This window comes from Saccopteryx bilineata, chromosome 1, assembly GCF_036850765.1.
Source record: "Saccopteryx bilineata isolate mSacBil1 chromosome 1, mSacBil1_pri_phased_curated, whole genome shotgun sequence".
Classification (NCBI taxonomy): domain Eukaryota; kingdom Metazoa; phylum Chordata; class Mammalia; order Chiroptera; family Emballonuridae; genus Saccopteryx; species Saccopteryx bilineata.
The window spans coordinates 143140047-143159825 of record NC_089490.1 but is presented as its reverse complement, the minus strand read 5'-3'; the positions used below and the strand labels follow the sequence as shown (position 1 = coordinate 143159825).

Genomic DNA, 19779 nt, shown 5'->3' with positions numbered 1-19779 from the left:
GACTTTTCCTGAGTATAAAAGGGTCCTACCTCAAGCCTTTGCTTCTGCAGCACCTCTACCTGGCATGCATGCCCTTTCCTCCATCTTCAAGTTCGCCTTCTCTGACCTTTCCAAAGGTCACCTCTTTTTCTTGCTCACAGTCTAGCTCTCCCTTCCTTTGGCTTCTGTCCTGGATAGTATGCTACCCTCCACCTAGGCCTCCCCCCACGCTTACCCTTCACCCCAAATTTGGCCTCCAACATAATCATTCTAACACTCAAGTTTAAAGACATCCTTTCCCTAACTCAAGAACCATCAATGGCTCCCTTGCTGCCTGCTGGGTACAAAGCCACTCACCAGTCTTGCCCATGGGGCAGGCACAGTAGAATGAGGCCACGCGGTCATGGCAGGTGGCCCCATGGAAACACACGGCCGTGGCACAGTCATCAATATTCTGACTACAGCTCTCACCAGTCCAGCCATTGACACATACACAGCTGTGCCCTCCCAGTGTATTAAAGCAGGTACCCCCATTGTGGCAAGCGTTGGGCTGCAGCTGACACTCGTCCACGTCCTCCGTGCAGAATTGGCCTGTGGCACACAGATGTAGCAGTCCAGCCACCCGTACTGTGCATCCCCACCCAAGGTCTGCCACCCAGCTCCCTTCAGCCCTGATGCCCACCTGTCCACTCTGGAAGGCACTGGCAGTTGTAGGTGTTGACACCATCTACACATGTCCCCCCATTTAGACATCGGTTCCCTGGACAGTCGTCCACATTCACTTCACAGTTGTGACCCTCAAACCCTAGCATGGGAGAAAGAGGCAAGGATTGTCACTGTTAGGCTGGCCTGTTTCCCCACCCCTGCTGCCTTCCTCAAGAACAGCTTCCTCACCAGGAAGGCAGGCACAATCATAGGTGAGATCGCCATTCTGTCTACAAGTGCCCCCATTCCGGCATGGTGAGGGAGCACAGGGCACTGCAGGGTTCTCACACAGTGGCCCCATGTAGCCAGCTGGGCACTGGCAGCGGAAGGAGCCAGGTGTGTTGAGGCACGTGCCACCGTGACGGCAGGGCCCACCTGCCCGGCACTCATCCACATCACTTCGACAGCTGCGGCCCTGGTAGCCAGGTGGGCAGGAGCAGATATAGCGGCCATCAGGCCCCACTGAGCAGCGGGCTCCATGGGCACAGGGGCTGCTGAGGCAGGAGTCTGGCAGGGAACAGTCAGGGCCTAGAGGAACCAGGAGAGGGTGAGTTAGGTGAACCACAACCTTGTCTACTTCAAGATCCCCTCCAGAACCTCCCTTACCTCGGAACCCACGGGGACAGCGGCAGGAGAATCGGGCAGTGCCAGCTACCACGGAGCTCTGGCAGATGCCGCGGCCAGCACAGGGGCCCGAATGGCAAGGATCTTCCAGCTGGCATCGCTCACCCACCCAGCCTGGTGGGCACCTGTGGGCAGAAACAGCTCAGTGGGGGCACGAGATATACAGAGACACATACAAGACTGGCAAGAAACACACAAAGCCATAAATACACACACTCATTCATTTATGCAACAAATATTCACTAAGACCTACTATGTAGGAATACAGCAGCAAATACAATAAAAGCAGTCCCACCCTCTTGATGCTCACAGCCAGACTGAGCAAAGAGAAAATATACAAATCACAAATTAGTATACAGCATGCCAGCAGGGGGTGGTGAGGGCGATGATGGCATGAAGGATAAAATATAGAGTGGTAGCCTTAGGAAAGAAATGTCCATGTCTCAGAACCTGTGACTATGACCTTATTTGGCAAAGGAGTGTTTGCAAATGTAACTAAGTGAGATATCAAGATGAGATCATCCTGGATTTTCCAGGTGGCCCTAAATCCAATGGTAATGTTTTTTTAAGACAAAGGCAAAGGGAGATTTGTGAGAAAGAAGAGAAGGTCATGCAGAGGCAGAGACTGGAGTGTTGCACCACAAGCCAAGGAAAGCCTGGAACTACTAGAAGGTGGAAGAGGGAAGGAAGGACTGTCCCCTAAAGCCACTGAAGAGTGAGTGGCTGTCAACACCTTGATTTCAGACTTCTGGCCTCCAGAACTGTGAAAGTAAATTTCTGTTGTTTTAAACCACCCAGCTTAGTGTAATTCATTATAGAAGCCACAGGAAATGGAAATGAAGACACAGAATAAGGGGGAGAGAGTGATGGGGAGAGACAAATATATTTTCACAGACTGAAGGAAGGGAGGCGGCCATGGGGCTGTGTGTGGAAGAGGGCTTCAGGCAGAGGGAACAGCAACTACAGTCTCAGACTACAGAAGACAACCATCCAGGCACACACAGACAGACCCAGAAACATATATACACAGATATACACACACAGGGGCACACCAACTCTGCATATTGTCTTGACAAATATGCAGACACCAACCCACCATCTGGGTCACAAGTAGGGGCAACTTTCATCTGGACAGATAGACTCCACAAACTCTCTACTCCTCTTTTGGGGACACACAAACCCCTTCTTTTCACTGGGGGGGGGGGAAGGTAGACACTAAAATTGATGCCATCTTTTGAGGGGAATCTCCCTTCCCAAACCCACCAAAGCAAGTTAGATAGAGTGTGAGGGAAATATGAGAACTGGGAGGAGGATGGTCTTAAGGTTGAAAATCTCCTGCGGGACCAGAGAGAAGGGCCTGGAGAGGCAAGAGGGCCCAGACCCCACCTTCGATGCTGTTCCCCCACCTCACCCCCGCTGGTCCCTCCTTCTAGCTTATCCCAGTAACTTAGGGCTTGAAGCAGCTGACTCAGTCCTTAGCGTCACCCACAAGATCCCCCCACCCTGGCCCCCAGCGAACAGGCCAGAGCACGGACGGCCAGGCAAAGTCGCAGATGGTGTCCTGCTGGAGACTCAGCTCCCAGCCTATTCCCCAAAGGCCCGCAGGGCAAGGCCAGGAGGGGGCGCGCTGCATGGGGCGCCCGGACTGCGGGTCCCACCGCCAAGCAGGGCGCGGCCGCGCGGCCCCCTCCCGACGCCCCCGGCGGGTTCCCACGCTCTGTGCCCCGCGCCCCTGTCGACCGGTCGGGCCGGTTCCAGCCTCCACCCGTGCCCCGCCCCACAGCCTGGGTTTCGGGGGAGACCGACGGCGGGTAGAGCTGACTTGGAGGGGGGCGGGAGAAGCAAGGACTGGGAGATAGAGACTAGGGCTTGGAAGCCTACTTTCCGGGGAAGACGGACATCTCATGAGGGAGGTGACAAATTGAGGCGTCTCTGAAAGGACAGGAGTATTTGAGAACTTGAAAAAGATTGGAGGGTGGGGTATGGGGAGTGATTCCCACGGCCCAGCTCTGGAAACTGAGCCCGCTCCACTTTGGGCGATCCAGGCTCCGGGGTGCCACGCGCGCCGGTGATTCACCTGTCGAGGGGCGGGAATGCCGCGGCGCATTCACCTGTCGGCAGCATTCCAGGCGCGAAGTTCTATTGCGCAGGCGCCCGGCCCCGCGACTCCACCTCCCAGGTGAGTGTCAGTCAGGTCTCACTTTTCCCCACTTCCACCACCGCAGACTCCCAACCTGAAGAGCCCGCTCAGCCAGGCTAAGCATACCACTCAGGTGAGCCCAAGTGGATCTCCACTCAAAGTGCGTGTATAACTTCAAAGGAGCTCCCCTGGGTCTAAAGTCACATATTTTGAATAAATGAATACAGAAATAAATCAATGAACGGCTACTGGGTGAACTGCTATTACTGACAATATTATAAAAGGAACCAAGCATTTCCCCATAATCTTAAGAGGTTCCCCCTTATGGCACCTACTTCCTGTGTCCCTACTGTTATTATCTATAATCCCTATTTGGGCCTCCTCACCAAAGACGGCCTAGAGAGCCTGACATAAAGAAGATAAGGAAAAGCAAGGAGATGAGACCCAAGGTCAGCAACCACATTAACGTGGTACTTCTATAACTTCAATTACCAGCACAGACGCTTGGAAAACCCTTAACCACAAGATGGCAAAGGGACAAAAGCAGTGGATCTACCAGCTGAAAATTCATTGCTCCAGAGGCTGAGGAGGGTAGAGCAGAGTAAATGCTGGCTTCCCATCTCTACCACCATCTGGTTTAGTCTTCCAATAAGAGGAAATAAATATGACATCCTAGCAATAAGAAATGGACAAAAGATTAGAACTTAAGTGCTTGCTTTTTGCCTGATGACCCCAGATAACTAGATCTGCATTTTTTATCTAAAGGTATCTCTTTTTGCTAATGACAAAACCCCAAGGTCGCCAGCTTGAGCGCAGGGTCGCTGGCTTGAGCATAGGATCATAGATAGGTCTCCATGGTCTCTGGCTTGAAGCCCAAAGTTGCTGGCTTGAGCCCAAGGTCACTGGCTTGAGCAAGGGGTCACTCGCTCTGTTGTAGCCCCCTCATCAAGGCACATATAAGAAAGCAATCAATGAACAATTAAGGTGCCTCAACGAAGAGCTGATGCTTCTCATCTCTCTCCCTTCCAGCCTGTCTCTCTCTCTCTCTCTCTGCCTCTCTCGCAAAAAAAAAAAAAAAAAAAAAAAATCCCTACATATTGAGCATTTGCTGTATGCCAAGCATTATGCTGAGTTCATTGTATGAGGATTTATTTAAATCACTACAATCAACCTCATAAAAAAGGAACTAGTATTGGCCCATTTTGCAGAGAGGTCAAAGCACTTGCTTAAGGAAACCCAGAGCCCAGAATTAAAAAACCCCCAGGAAATAACTACTAACACAATTTATTTTATTTTATTTTTTACAGAGACAGAGAGAGAGTCAGAGAGGGATAGACAGACAGGAACAGAGAGAGATGAGAAGCATCAATCATCAGTTTTTTGTTGTGACACCTTAGTTGTTCATTGATTGCTTTCTCATATGTGCCTTGACCGCAGGCCTTCAGCAAAACGAGTAACCCCTTGCTTAAGCCAGTGACTTGGGTCCAAACTGGTGAGCTTTTGCTCAAACCAGATGATGAGCCCGCGCTCAAGCTGGAGACCTCAGGGTCTTGAACCTGGGTGCTCCGCATCCCAGTCCCACGCTCTATCCACTGCCCCACCGCCTGGTCAGGCCAGAGCCCATAATTTAAACTGAGCTCTGTTTGCCTTTGCTCAGCTCTCTCTCAACCTCTGTCCTGCTCCCTCCAGCCCTCTGTCTTCCCCAAATTCTTGGGTTCCTTCCTGGTCACAAACCAGAGAGAAGCACCCCTATGTCACAGATGCACTGAGTAACCCAAGGTTACTCAGCAGTAAAGTGGCAGAGCAAGGCTGTGTTACAGGCCTCCTGCACCCTCACCTCAAAATCTTGAGATAGGGAGGATGCAGACAGTGTACCCACAACTGCTATTGGTACCCACTGATATTGGTCCCTGAAAATGTGTTGATTAAATTATAACTACCTCAGGCAGCTGAGAATACTGTGATGTTGGGGTCACTGGGCTCATTTTCCGGTATTAGACACTGAGGCTTAAAGCAGGGGTCCCCAAACTTTTTACACAGGGGGCCAGTTCACTGTCCCTCAGACCGTTGGAGGGCTGGACTATAAAAAAAAAACTATGAACAAATCCCTATGCACACTGCACATATCTTATTTTAAAGTAAAAAAACAAAAAAAAAACAAAACAGGAACGCCTGACCAGCTGGTGGCGCAGTGGATAGAGCTTCAGACTGGGATGCAGAGAACCCAGGTTCGAGACCCCGAGGTCGCCAGCTTGAGCGCAGGCTTATCTGGTTTGAGCAAAAGCTCACCAGCTTGGACCCAAAGTTGCTGGCTCAAGCAAGGGGTTACTCAGTCTGCTGAAGGCCCGCAGTCAAGGCACATATGAGAAAGCAATCAATGAACAACTTAGGTCTCACAACGAAAAACTGATGACTGATGCTTCTCATCTCTCTCCGTTCCTGTCTGTCTGTCCTTGTCTATCCTTCTCTCTGACTCTCTCTGTCCCTGTAAAAAAAAACACCCAAAAACAAACAAACAAAAGGAACAAATACAATATTTAAAGTAAAGAACAAGTAAATTTAAATCAACAAACTGACCAGTATTTAAATGGGAACTATGCTCCTCTCACTGACCACCAATGAAAGAGGTGCCCCTTCTGGAAGTGTGTCGGAGGGCCGGATAAATGGCCTCAGGGGGCCGCATGGGACCCGTGAGGCCGTAGTTTGGGGACCTCTGGCTTAAAGAGTTGAAGTCCCAGCCAGTTTAAAATATGATGTGGGATTTGAGCCCTGGCCAGGCTGACTTCACAACTCCTGCTCTTACAACTCCTGCTGCTCTTAACCTTGCTGATTCCAGAGGAATCAAGAAGTTGCCCAAAGAACACACACAGGAAGTAGCAGAGGCATCCATGGTGGACAGAAGCAGGGGGCAAGACAGATTACCTTCCCACACAGGGCCCATTAGTGGCTCAGAGCCAGGCACTTACAGGCAGGCAGCCTCCCGGGAGGGCTGCTGGATACAGCGACCTCCATTCAAACATGGGCTTCCATCCAGGCAAGGGGGCACTGTGCAGGGATAAACAGAGGTGGGTGGGTCAACCAGGTGCCCAGGAACTCCAGCTTAGATTGACAGACCCCCTCCTTCCCTCTCCCAGGCAACAGCTGCATGGAGCTGGGGGTGTCTCTGCTGGTGCAGGGAGCCCCTCCATCGACAGTTCCCACGGCCCCCCACCCTGGCCCCAGCTGTTGGGGCTGCAGCTGTCCCTGCCAGCTCGAGCCCTGGGAACCACAAGGCAGGGGTGGGCAAGAGGAGGCACTGACTTGTGCCAGATGTGGGGCTCAAGAAGCTGCCAGAATGTGGGGTGCAGAGGCAGGAAGTAAGGGTGCTGAGTGTTAAAGTGAGGTCTGGAGCTGTGTGCCCAGACCCTAGGATAATGGAGGGGGCAGGAGCAGGGGCAGTGAGGCCTGGGGCCATGGCTCTCCCTTCCAGTGATGTTGGGCATCTTCTCCAGCTGTGCAGCCTTGCGTGGTAGCTCTGGGGAGAGAGGCCAGGGCATGTACCTTGGGTGCAGCCAGCTTGGGTGTTGCAGGTATAGGATATGTGTTCAAGGGAGGGACATTTGGCCCCAGACATGTACTGCCCTGTCCCTGAGGGCTGTGTCCTTCTGGGGTGTGGCACAATCTAACTGTCCTGCCAGACAGGTCTGAGGCATGGCTGGGTGTGAGCTTGTGAGGAATTGTGTGTGCTGGTGGGTGCAGGGCCACTATGTGCATGTGTGTGTCACAGAGAGATAGAAAGATGGATGGAGATGGAGAAAAAGAGAGTCTGATATAAAAATAAGGAAACTTGAAGCAGTCAGACAGAGAAGACAGATAAGTAGATACAAAAAGGGAGAGACAGTGAGAGGCAGAAGGAGTGGAACTGGACGTGGAATGGGCCAACATGGTATATGTATCCTTCCTCAGGGGACAAGCAGAGACAGGACACTATCATCCAGATAGGGGCCTGTGGGTGTTTGTGAAATCACACTGGGGGCCACGTGACCCAGGCTGCTAGTCTCGCTAAGCTGTGGGCTGTGTGAGCCACATACGTGTACGTGACATGCATGGGTGTACAGATGTGTATGCCATATGTGTTCAGACTGGATCTGTTGTGCATACATGCATGTGAACTGTGTATTTAGGTGTCTGTGAGTGGGGCCTGCGTGTACAGGTGTGTCTGTGTATGGGTTGGATGTGCCTGTTTGCATGTGTGAGCTGGGCATGCCCTTGGATCTGTGTCTGTATGTGTCTAAGTGTGTGAAGGCAGCATGTACAAGGCCTCGAGCTGGTGATGCACGCTTTGTGTGAACACATATGATTGTGCACTTCGGTGTGTGAATTGTGTGTGCCTGGATGTTCCTTGTGTGAGCTAGGGGATGTCTATGTGTGTACTGTATGTGTGCACATCTACATCTCAATATGTGTGACCCAGCGCTGTGTGTGCCTGCGAGTGTGTGACAGGCCATGTGGGTGACCGCTGGCCCCACCAGGCGGCTACTCTTGCTTGGTCCTACCCGGTGTGGGGCATGGGGGGAGTAGGTTGGGCTCGATGAGGGGGATGGGCTGAGGAGGCTTGTTCCTCCAACACTTGCACCCCTCCCAGAACCCAGCCCCACAGCGGCGCCCCAAAACCCCCAGTCAGGATTTCTGGGCCCGTGTCCCTCCTCCGCAGGCCAGACTTCCCTTGGGGGAGATGTGCCCTCACAGCCCCCGCCCAGGCCCCGCCGCCCATTCCGCTTTGTCTGGCAAAGAAAGCGCGAGGCCGGCCGGGGGGAGGGGGTGTCTAGACGGCACGGCCATTGTCCCGAGCGAAGGAGGGGAAAGCGTGGAGGGGGAGGGGCGGGGGGGCCCCCGACCCACTAGGGAGGGCTCGGGCTATGGGGTCCAGCCGCAGGAGACCGAGAGGAGCACGTGGGCTCGCGCCCCCGTCCTCCTCTCCCAGGGCCCGGACCCGGTCCAGGGGAGGGAGCGGGGCCAGGGTCTGGGGAAGGGGCGCAGGGCGCAGCTGCAGCTCCAGCTCCGGCACTGATTCCGGGTCTTGCAGCGCTCCGGCCTAGGAAGTTTCCTCCTAGTTCAGAGCTCCAAGAACTTCGCGCCCCCTCCCCTCCTCCCGCCCCGTCAGGCCTGCGGGTTGTTGGGGAGGGGGGGCTTTTGTACGAGGGGTCCCCGCCCTGAGGGCACTTGAGCTCCAATCGTGACCTTCCCAGGACTCCAGATGGGCGTGGATTGAGAGCGAGCCCCAGATTCTTGGTACCCCCTCCCCCAATTTTGAGTCCCCGATCCCCTCACCTCGAGCTTCTAGCCCCGGACTCCTGAGTCTCTTCATCCCCAGCCCTGATAGCTCCTGATTCCCTGTGCCTTGGACCTCTGGGGCTCCTCCCCCCAATTCTGAGTTTCTGCCTCCCGGGACTGGCACGCACCCCTGGACTCCTGTTCCTGCTCTGGTCCTTGGTTCCCAGACCCCTCCACCACCACCACCACCAGCACCAGACTCGGGAATCCTCGCATTCCGCTCTCCTGCTTTCCTTGCCCTCAATCCATTTCGCCCTTCAGGTCCCGGCCCCTCACCTGCAGCCCCGGGTCCTGCTAGCAGCAGCAATAGGAGCGGCGCCCGCACGGACGGCAGTGGCGACAGCGGAGACGTCAGGCTGCGGCAGCGGCCCCGGGTCCCCGGCCCCATGGCGGCCGGCCGCGACCCTCCCTCCTCCCTCCACCCTTCTTCCCTGGGCTCCGGGCGCGTCCCGGGCCAGCCTCCGCGCGGCCAACTTCGCAGAAGTGAAGCTGCAGGGCCGCCCCGCCCCCAGCCCTGGCGGTTCGCCCCGCCCCAGGGCCAGCCCTGCGCTCACCGCCCCCTGCCCGGACTCCTAGGGTCCCTGCCTACCCTCCACCCACCCACACAGCCTGGGGTACGAAATTCAGGCCGGCTACATGGGAAGATGCGGAACCAACCAACCCGCAGTGACAGACACAACCAGCCTGATGAGACCCCTGCTCCCAACACACTCACAGCCAAAGACACACACAGGGCCAGGGCAACACAGGCCCCCCCTCAGGCACCAGAAACTGAGACCAGGCACGTCCTGAGAGACTCGGGAACATACAGCCACCATGCACAAATGCAGACACATGCACAGAGCTTCAACGGGGACTTAAAATCTGAAACAGTGGAAAACCTGAAACTCAGGCCCAGCCAAGCCTTGAATCTGGGGCCCGGCAGCCTCATACCTCAGACACAAGCTAGGAGACTTGTTCATACTGTCAATGACACACACACACTCCTTACTCCCCTTCCTCTTCACAACCCTGCGTGAACCCCAAAGGTCCACCCAGCCCTCCAGCCCCACCCCATACCTCACACAGCTTTGCCACTCAATTTGATCATGTGCTTTTTCAAAAATGTCCCCATGGCAAGAATGAGGATCCCTAAAAGGCTCCAACCCAGCCCTGGAGGCGCTGTCATTCTGGGGAAGAAAGAGCCAAACACAGACACCCCCAGCACTGTGAACTCAGAACTGGGACAGAGGAAGGGGGAGACTCTGGGGAGGGCTCACAGAGGGGTTAGTGAGGACTCTGCCTTGGGGTAGGTTTCTTATTTCTTCATTCATTAAGTCAACAAATAGGTATAAAGCTCTAGCTCTATGTCTGGCTCTGTTCCAGGGGCTGAGGTGCATCTTCGACCTCCAGAAAGGCCTTCTTAGAGAAGAGTTCAATTTGGCTTGGCCTGTGTGAACTGGTGGGATGATATCCCAGGAGAGGGACAGTCCTGCACCCAGATGAGGGGGCAGAGTTGGGAGGGAGAATGGGTAGGCCAGGGGTGGGGCCTGCCATGAGGAGCCAGAGGAGAAAGAGGTCAGGCTGCCCCCTTGATGTTTGGCTTGGAGATGAGGCAGCGAGGAGGAAAGGGTTGGGAGGAGGTGCTGGATCCAAGGAGCCTGGCGAATCACCCAGGAGGCAGCTGAACCCTGGGGCTGAGCATAGAGGATTTTGATTGGAGATAGTCATATGGGCACTCCAGAGATTATTGAGCAATTTAAAAACTTTTTCTTTAAAGATTTTATTTATTGATTTTAGAGAGAGGGGAGAGAGTGAGAATGGTGGGGTTGGGGGGGAGCAGAAATCATCAGCCCCTACTTGCTTCTCGCATGTGCCTTGACTAGGGCAAGCCCACGGTTTCAAATCGGTGACTGACCTCAGCATTCCAGGTTGACACTTTATCTGCTGTACCACCACAAGTCAGACTTACAACATTTTGTTTTAAAATACTTTTAAATGTACAATAACGCAATTTCCATATGCCCTCGGTCCATATTTACCCACACTTTGTCACAATTGCTTTATAATTATATATACAGAGGGTCCTCAGGTTATGACAGTCTCGACATACTAGGTGTCGAGTTTACGACGCTCACTCCCATAAAAACTTTGAAAAATTGAGATGTGAGTGTTTCAGGTTATGCCATTAGCATTGTACTTACGGACTACATCATACTTACAGACTAGCCTGGAACAATTCTTTAAAAAGGTAAAGAGGCTTACAACAGATCCTACACACTCTATATCAACTGCTTCTTGAGATGAAACACCTGGAGTACAGATAGAATCAACTCCAGTCTCTCCTGCGTGTTCCTTAGGTAATCCTGATTCTCCTGACCCAGCATCTCCAGCACCTTCTGCAGGTCCTCCTGCCTCTCCAGCTTCCTCCTCCCCATAGGTCACTCTCTCCACCTTGCAATACCCTTCCAGTGTGCAAGCCAACCACAGGAATGAGGGTAAGGAATCTGTTTTACACTCATTTTTTGTCTTTTTTTTTTTTCTATTACGACAGTGCAGTGTGTAGTTCAGTATATTTGTCCTTTTCCTTTTTTGTGGCTTAGCTGTTTTTACTTTCTAGATTATGATTTTACAACTGTGTTAGGATAGGTAAGTGACAGGCTAGGCCGCAGGCGTCCCCAAACTACTGCCTTGTGGGCTGCATGTGGCCCCCTGAGGCCATTTATCTGCCCCCGCACTTCCGGAAGGGGCACCTCTTTCATTGGTGGTCAGTGAGAGGAGCACTGTATGTGGCGGCCCTCCAACGGTTGAGGGACAGTGAACTGGCCCCCTGTGTAAAAAGTTTGGGGACCCCTGGGCTAGGGTGTGTTTCAACTTACACTAAAATTCAGATAATGTCACTGTCATAATAACAGAACTATGTCGCCTGACCTGTGGTGGCGCAGTGGGATAAAGCATCGACCTGGAACACTGAGGTTGCTGGTTTGAAACCTTGGGCTTGCCTGGTCAAGGCACATATGGGAGTTGATGCTTCCTGCTCCTCCTCTCTCTCTCTCTCTCTCTCCCCCCCCTCTAAAAAACAATAAATGAAAAAAAAATTAAAAAATAAAATAACAGAACTATGTTGTAACACAAGAATCCCCTTATATGTAAAATATATTATATTACAATACATATGTAATATGTATAATATATATATATATTTTTTTGTTTTTTACAGTGACAGAGAGAGAGTCAGAGAATGGGATAGATAGGGACAGACAGGAGCAGAGAGAGATGAGAAGCATCAATCATTAGTTTTTCATTGCGACACCTTACTTGTTCATTGATTACTTTCTCATATGTGCCTTGACTACAGGGCTGCAGCAGACCCAGTGACCCTTTGCTCAAGCCAGCGACCTTGGGTCCAAGCTGCTGAACTTTGCTCAAACCAGATGAGCCCGCGCTCAAGCTGGTGACCTCAGAGTCTCAAACCTGGGTCTTCCGCATCCCACTCTGATGCTCTATCCACTGCGTCACTGCCCAGTCAGGCTATTTTTTTTTTTTTTCAGAACAAATTTCAGACATGATTTTTCTTTGCCCCCAAAACATCACTGTATTTTCCCTAAAAACAAGGGCATTCTCTTACTAAACATACCACAGTTTCACCCTCAGTCCATATCCAAAGTTTTTTGCTGCTCCAATAATATCTCGATAGCATGTTTCTTTGCTGGTCCAGGATCTAATCCCCAAACGTGTGTTTCATTCAATTGTTATATTTCTTGTTGGCCTTTAATCTGAATCAGTTCCTCAGCCTTCCAGTGTCTTTCATTATGTTGGCGTTTCTGGAGAATCAAGGTCATTTGTCCCACAGATTCACTTGGCTGCTGGTTTCTCCTGAGCAGGTTCAGGTTGTGTGTCTTTGGCAGAATGGCTGGTCCTCCCCAGTTCATCATGATATCAGGAGGAACCTGATGTCAGTTCCCAACATTGTTAATGTTAAATTTTAATTACTCGAGTAAAATAGTCCAAGTTTCCCTAGTGTAAAAGTACCATTCTCTCTCTCCCCACGCCAGTAATAAATAAATATCAATATTGTGTGGGGAGATACTTTGAGACTATATGAATATCCTACTGCCCATCAAACTTTCACTTGCTGTTTTTGGCATTTGTTAATGATTTCCTCTGGTGATTTTTTTAAAATTTAGGCAAATATTGCATAACATAAATTAACCACTTTTTATGTGCCCCAGGCATGAAACAGCTCTGGCCACCAACACAGGCATCAAGTTAGGAAGAACTAAGGACTCTATGTCTGTTTTGCCCCTGACTGATATAAGAGCAACACCACCATGTCAGATGTCTCCTTGCCCATTGCACTTACCTTTTTTTTTTTTTTTTTTTTAATTTTATTTATTCACTTTTAGAGAGAGAGTGAGAAGACGGGGGAGGGGGGGAGCAGGAAGCACCAACTCCTGTATGTGCCTTGACCAGGCAAGCCCAGGGCTTTGAACCAGCAACCTCAGCATTCCAGGTCGACGCTTTATCTACTATGCCACTGCAGGTCAGGCTACCTTTTTTTTTTTTAGTGAGAGGAGGGAAGCTAGAGAGACAGACTCCTGCATGAGCCTTGACTGGGATCCCGCCACCCCAGCAACTTCTGTCTGGAGCCAATGCTCAAATCAACTGAGCTATGCTCAGTGCCTGAGGCAGACACTCAGACCAATTGAGCTATCTTCAGTGCCCAAGGTCGATGTTCGAACCAATTGAGCCACTGGCTGCTAGAAAGGAAGAGAAAGAGAAAGGGGAGAGGGCAGGGGAGAGTAGCAGATGGTCGCTTGTCATGTTCCCTGATCAGGGATCAAACTGGGAAATCTGTACACTGAGCCAATGCTCTATCCACTGAGCCAACAGGCCAAGGCCACACTTATCTTTTCTTTTCTTTTTTTTTATTTTTTTGTATTTTTCTGAAGTGAGAAGTGAGGAGGCAGAGAGACAGACTCCTGCATGCACCTGACTGGGATTCACCCAGAAAGCCCACTAGGGATCGATGCTCTGCCCATCTGGGCCCTTGCTCCGTTGCAATCGAAACCATTCTAGCACCTGAGGTGGAGGCCATGGAGCCATCCTCAGCGCTTGAGCCAACTTTGCTCCAATGGAGCCTTGGCTGCAGGAGAGGAAGAGAGAGACAGAGAGAAAGGAGAGGGGGAAGGATGGAGAAGCAGGTGGGTGCTTCTTCTGTGTGCCCTGGCCGGGAATCGGACCCAGGACTTCCAGACGCCAGGTCGATGCTGTACCACTGAGCCAACAGGCCAGGGCCCACACTTACCTTTTTAAAGTGTACAGTTTAGCCTGACCTGCGGTGGCTCAGTGGATAGAATGTTTACTTGGAATACTGAGGTCGCCAGTTCGAAACCCCTGTCAAGGCACATATGAGAAGCAATCAATGAACAACTGAAAGCAAAGAAAGTACTACTATCTCTCTCCCTCTGTCTTCTAAAATCAATAAATAAAATCTTAAAATAAATAAATAAAGTGTATAGTTCAGTGACATTAAGTGCAACCATCACCTCTGGTTCTAAGACATTTTCATTACCCCTAAAGGACACGTCATATCCATTGGCAGTTGCTCCCCATTCCCCCTTCCCCAACCCCTGGCAACCACTAATCTGCTTCCTTTCTCTATGAATTTAACTGTTCTGGACACTTCTTATAAATAGAATCATATATATTGTGGCCTTTTGTGTCTGGCCTCCTTTTGTCACTCAGCATACTGTTTTTAAGGTCCATTCATATTTAGCATATGTCAGTGTTTTCGTTCTTCTTATGGCTGAGTACTATTCCACTGAATGGCTACAGAACATTTTGCTTATTCATTCATCCACTAACCATGGATTTCTTTTTCTTTTTTGCCAGAGAGACAGACAGCAGACAGGGACAGACAGAAAGGAAGAGAGAAAGATGAGAAGCATCAACTCATAGTTGTGGTGCCTTAGTAATTCATTGATTGTTTTCTCATATATGCCTTGACTGGCAGGCTGTAGCTGAGCCAGTGATCCCTTGCTCAAGCCAGCAACTTTGGGCTCAAGCCAACAACCTTGGGCTTCAAGCCAGTGACCTTCGAGCTCAAGCCAGAGACCTTGGGGTCATGTCTATGATCCCTCACTCAAGCTGGAGACCTTGGGGTTTAGAACGTGGGTCCTCACCATCCCAGGCCGATGCACTATCCACCGCACACCATCTGGTCAGGCACCTTAAACAATTTTTAAAGCAGGAAGAAGAAGGCTGAGAAGTACCATTAGACAAAAAGGAGAAGCATGAAAAGACAAGAGTGAAAGCTGAATGACTGACCACAGCCTGGCATCAGAAATGACTCCCAAATCCCATCTGGGAGGGAAGTTTTCTATCTTATGGTAACTTTCTGGAGGCTTCTAGAGGAAGAGATGAGATTGGAACCCAAGTCTGAGTGACTCTAGGCCACATAGAGTATGAAGGGTTGGAGGTGGAATTGGGGATAGAGGAGAGAAAAAGACAAAAGTTGCATAAGAAGAGGCACAGTCTGGCTCACAAGGAGTGTGCTGAGTCAACAGGCCTGTGGACCAGGCACAGCTTGAGTCCTGCCCATGCATATCACCCTAGGATAAAACTTAAGCTCCTAACCCTATGGACCAGGTCTTGACCCTCTCTGGCCCCTCTGACCTGTCCCCCCCCCCAAATCAGACTGAGCCAAACTTCATTTTCACCCAATAGCCTTGCACTCTCCCAGCCTTTGCCCTCTGCCTGAGACACCCAGCTGAACAGAGGACCCTTTTGCTTCTTTCTCAAGCAGGAACTCACAGGAAGTGTGTTCTCTTTGAACATGCACTTTCTTCTAGTTATAAGGCATGCTTTGCTATTTCCCACTTATGCTACCACTTTACCCATTCTGGTCCCTCTTTCTAGCATGATTGCCCTCCCCCCATTTCTGTACCTGGTGAACTCCTGTTTATTCTTCAAGGTCCCAGCTCCAGGAAGCCCTCTCCCAAACCCCATTCCTGCCCACCCCCAAGCTGAGCTCCTCTGCAGCCGCCAGGACTTTACCTGCATCTTCCTGCCCTCCAGCTTAGCCTTGGCCACAAGGGGATGGGGCTATCTGTGTCCTGCTGTCTCCTTCCTGTCCCCTCTAGGGACCCAGATATCATCCAGCATGGGGTGGGCACAGAAGGGCTGACATGGAATGGTTTAGTGGCTCAGGAAGTGGCTGAAGTAGAGTTGAAATGTTCAGTCCAGAAGAGCCACTACAGGGGGCCCAGACCATTCTCTTCAGTACCATTCTGGGGACCTGGGGGCCAGAAAAGAATCTGAAGGTTTATGGGGCAAAGGTAGGGGCTTCAGGAAGGGGGATAACTCCTCTCTTGACCCATCAGAGAAAGGAATTTCTGCTGGAATGAATGCTCTAGGGATGTTAAACTCCTCATTTCAAGGAACAACCAAGAAACTGGACACACATTTTGCCTAGCAAGAAGTCTAGAGTCTGTTACTCTGCTGATACAGAAGCCCCTGGTGTATGGCAGACAGAGGCAGAGATGGGACAAAAATGATAAAAATACAGGCCTGGCCTGTGGTGGCATAGTAGATAAAGCATCGACCTGGAATGCTGAGGTCATTTTAGAGAGGTAATTTTAGAGAGGTCATTGAGAGAGAGAAAGAGGAAGAGAGAAGTGTGGGAGAAACAGGAAACATCAACTCCCATATGTGCCTTGACCAGGCAAGCCCAGGGTTTTGAACCAGTGACCTCAGCATTCCAGGTCAATGCTTTATCCACTGCGCCACCACAGGTCAGGCTATAAATAAAATCTTAAAAAAAAGAAAAAAGAAAATATAGGCTGAGGGTGGCACAGGGAGAGTGGGGACAGAAAGAACAACATTTATAGAGCTTCTAGTCTGTGCCAATCCTTTTCTGAAGCTCCCATGATTTTGAGGGAACCCACTCAGCAAGCAGAAGTTAGGGTTCTGGCTCCAGAGTCCTGATGCTGTCCTCCAGCCACTGGGGCAGTACTAGCCCAAGGTGTCTTGATCCCTGGGGAAGAGGGTTGTTGAAGAGGTCATTCCCACGGTCTTGCAGAGGGGCAGCCACACAGTTCCCAACATAGTGGGGGTAGGGCAGGCTTGAACTCTCCCCCTGCCCCTGCTGGCTGGCTTGGCTGGGGACTGCATTTCTCCTCAATGAGTCAGTCCCCAGGGATTGGGGACCTGGGGCGAGGCCAATATATAGCTGCTGGGCCCAGGCCTGCTGACCAGGAATCTGAGAATGTGCCCTTAGCTTCTTTGCCTGGGACCATAGTTCCACCTTCCTCACTGAAACTGAGGCCAGGCCTTGCTGCCCAGGCAATGAGCCATGCCAGAATCAGCAGGGGTAAGGACTGCTGGATGGGTCCTAGGCAAAAGCGGGATGGCTGGACCCCAGGGACTGTGGGTTGCAGACCAAGCTAGTTCTCCTGGCTACTGCTTTCCTAGGGCCCTCTCATGCTCAAACCCTCTATGACTCCCCATTGCCCAGAGTAACACCCTTCCCAATTTCCCAGCTTCACTTTCCTGTCTCCCAGCCTTCTGCATTTTCACAAAGGCTGCTCCCACTGCCACAATTCCTTTCTCATACCCAGAAGGCATCTGATAGCTCACTCTGATCTTCCTGCTCTTCTTCTTCATTAAGTCATTCAACAAGTATTTACTGTGCCCCTACTTGGTGCCAGTCCCTCTTAAACATAGGTAGAGAGGAACAACACAGAGCAAGTTTCTGCCCTGATAGGGAAACAAACAAGAAACAAGACTGTGAACAAATAAAAATCATCAAGAATGACAAGAGGAAGGAAGAGATTTTAGTGTTGAGGGGAATCCAGACTTGCTAATGAGGGGACATCAGAACTGAGACCTGAAGGGGAAGAAGCCAATGAGGCACAGTCAGAGGAAGGGTGTTCCAGCAGAGAGAACAGCATTTGCAAAGGCCCAGAGGAGGAAGAACTGAGTGGATGAGAGGAATAGCGAGGAATCCAGAGTGCTGGGTGCAGAGTGAGCAAGGGGTAGGAAGTTAAGAATGAGGGCCAAGTCCCAAGGGGCTGAAAGGTCTGGGATTCTGTCCCAAGCACAGTGGATGCCACTAGAAAGCTTTAGCCAAGGGAAGCTGATCTGACTGAGTTTGTAAAAGATCACTCTGGAAGCTCTGCCATTTCTTCTCCCAAGGAGCCTTCCTGCAGCTACACACGGTCTCCTCTGGCTCCCATGATCCCTTCCGTCTCAGCTGCCATCCTGACACGTGATCCTGCGTGGCTCCACTCATTGCTGAATTTCAACATGTAGCATCCATCCAGGTACACAGTAGATGAGAAAATTGTCAGTTGACAAATGAATGTGCCCTGTACATCTTGAATCAAAACGGGACTCAGAAATTGGAACCTGAATGTGCCCAGCACCAGCTCTTGCTATGTGTCTGTTTGGACACAGACACATCTAGCCCCCATTAGATCAGGACTGGGTCAAAGGAAGGGCTGGAGGTTGTGAGGACTTACTGGAGGATGAGGGGATATGAGAGCTGAAGGTGGAAGAAAGAACAGTAAGGAAAATGGAATTCACTTCAGTTGGAGCACCTATTGGCTCTGCAGCTCTGGGCAGTGAAAGAGGGGAGGCTACTCCCTACCTTTTCTGGGGGCTGTAGTTTCCTTGTCTTAGGATCCTCCATTGGGTGGGACAACCAGTGGATATCTTGGCCTCATGGGCCCTGAGCTCTGACCACTCTAACCTTCTATGGCCATGACCTCACTCAGGACCTCACCTCTTCCTGCTCATAACTGAACTATGATTTTTCTGATGTCCTTTAACTTTGCCTGTGCCTCTCTGGCTCCTGAAACTTATCTTCCTTCCTGCAGACATGGCACTTGTCCTCTCCACCTTTCTTCCTGCTGCAGAGAAGGGGAGCACCTCCCAAAATCTCCTCCACTTCTGGGGCTTTTCATTCCCTCCTCCCTTGACCATAGGTTGAGATCTGTACCATGAGAAAGTAATTACAGTGAATGCTCATCTCACATCCTTCACCTAGCATCCAAGCTCCTGTCTGTCTCCACATCTCCCTCCACCTCCCCCCACCCTTTTACCACTCCACCCTATGTCCTGAGAGTCTGGCCTCTCCAGACTGTATCAATGGACAGCTTGTCGTCTGGTTTCTTATTTGGCCAATAGGAGGTACTGGCAGAAGAAAAAGCCAGAAGAGAGAATGGGATATTAATCCTCCTGCATCTCTCTGGTGGGTCACCTCAGCTGACTGTGTCCTTTGACCAAAGGTCCTATTCATACACATTTATTGCTGGGTCTGCTAACCTCCTTCCTTCTTCTTGCCCATTCCCTGACCTGGAGATGGTAACAGCTCTTGCACCATTGGTTTCCTCAAACCCAGCCTGATAGCAAACCTTTTTTTTTTTTTTTTCTAAATGAGGTTTTGCTGTCAGGCAGGGGTTTTGTGTTTATTATTATTACTGTTGTTGTTATTGTTATTATTATTATTAATTTGAGAGAGAGAGGACCTGACCTGTGGTGGTACAGTGGATAAAGCATTAACCTGGAACACTAAGGCCACTAGTGGGCTTGCTGGGTCAAGGCACATAGGACAAGCAATCAAAGAACAACTAAAGTGAAGCAACTATGAGTTGAAAATGTAGGCCCAGTAGTTGCTGCCATCACAGCCACCAGGCAGGTGCAGGTTCTCATTGAATTTGGGCAGACAGTAGAGAAACAGCGGAGCCAAAAACTGGTGGGCCATACATTTATTCTAGCCTCGCAACCGGCTGGCAAGTAAACACAAACACACAGGGCACCAAAACCCACTCACATGTTCTCCGGTTCCACAACCAGGAGAATCTTTCCGGTTTTTCCTAGAATCAAAGGCCCCACTAGCCTCAATCACCTCTTTTCCCCCATCTGCATGCCTTCTCCCTTCTCATCTCTGCACAAACTGGCTTTTCCTTCAGCACCTTGACATCTTGGCTGCTTCTCTGCAAAAACCTGGCCTCCTCCTTCTCCTTCTCCAACTT

General features: G+C 50.9%; 1 protein-coding gene and 1 non-coding gene across 2 annotated transcripts in view; both read right to left on the bottom strand.

Annotated features, from left to right (window-relative positions):
- The window catches only part of NOTCH3 (notch receptor 3), a 36901-nt gene extending 27679 nt beyond the window's left edge, over window positions 1–9222 (bottom strand). Inside the window, exons 1-6 of the mRNA XM_066271360.1 lie at window positions 9038–9222; window positions 6415–6493; window positions 1291–1433; window positions 874–1212; window positions 662–784; window positions 337–570 (exon numbers count right to left, since the gene is read on the bottom strand). Coding sequence (XP_066127457.1) covers window positions 337–570; window positions 662–784; window positions 874–1212; window positions 1291–1433; window positions 6415–6493; window positions 9038–9149 — 1030 coding nt within the window. The 5' untranslated portion in view covers window positions 9150–9222. The remainder of the gene's footprint in view (window positions 1–336; window positions 571–661; window positions 785–873; window positions 1213–1290; window positions 1434–6414; window positions 6494–9037) is intronic.
- A 3737-nt stretch (window positions 9223–12959) lies between these two features.
- LOC136321294 (small nucleolar RNA SNORA48) lies at window positions 12960–13100 on the bottom strand. The gene has a single exon (XR_010728562.1). It is a non-coding gene; the product is annotated as a small nucleolar RNA SNORA48 (small nucleolar RNA).
- Between the last annotated feature and the right edge of the window lie 6679 nt (window positions 13101–19779).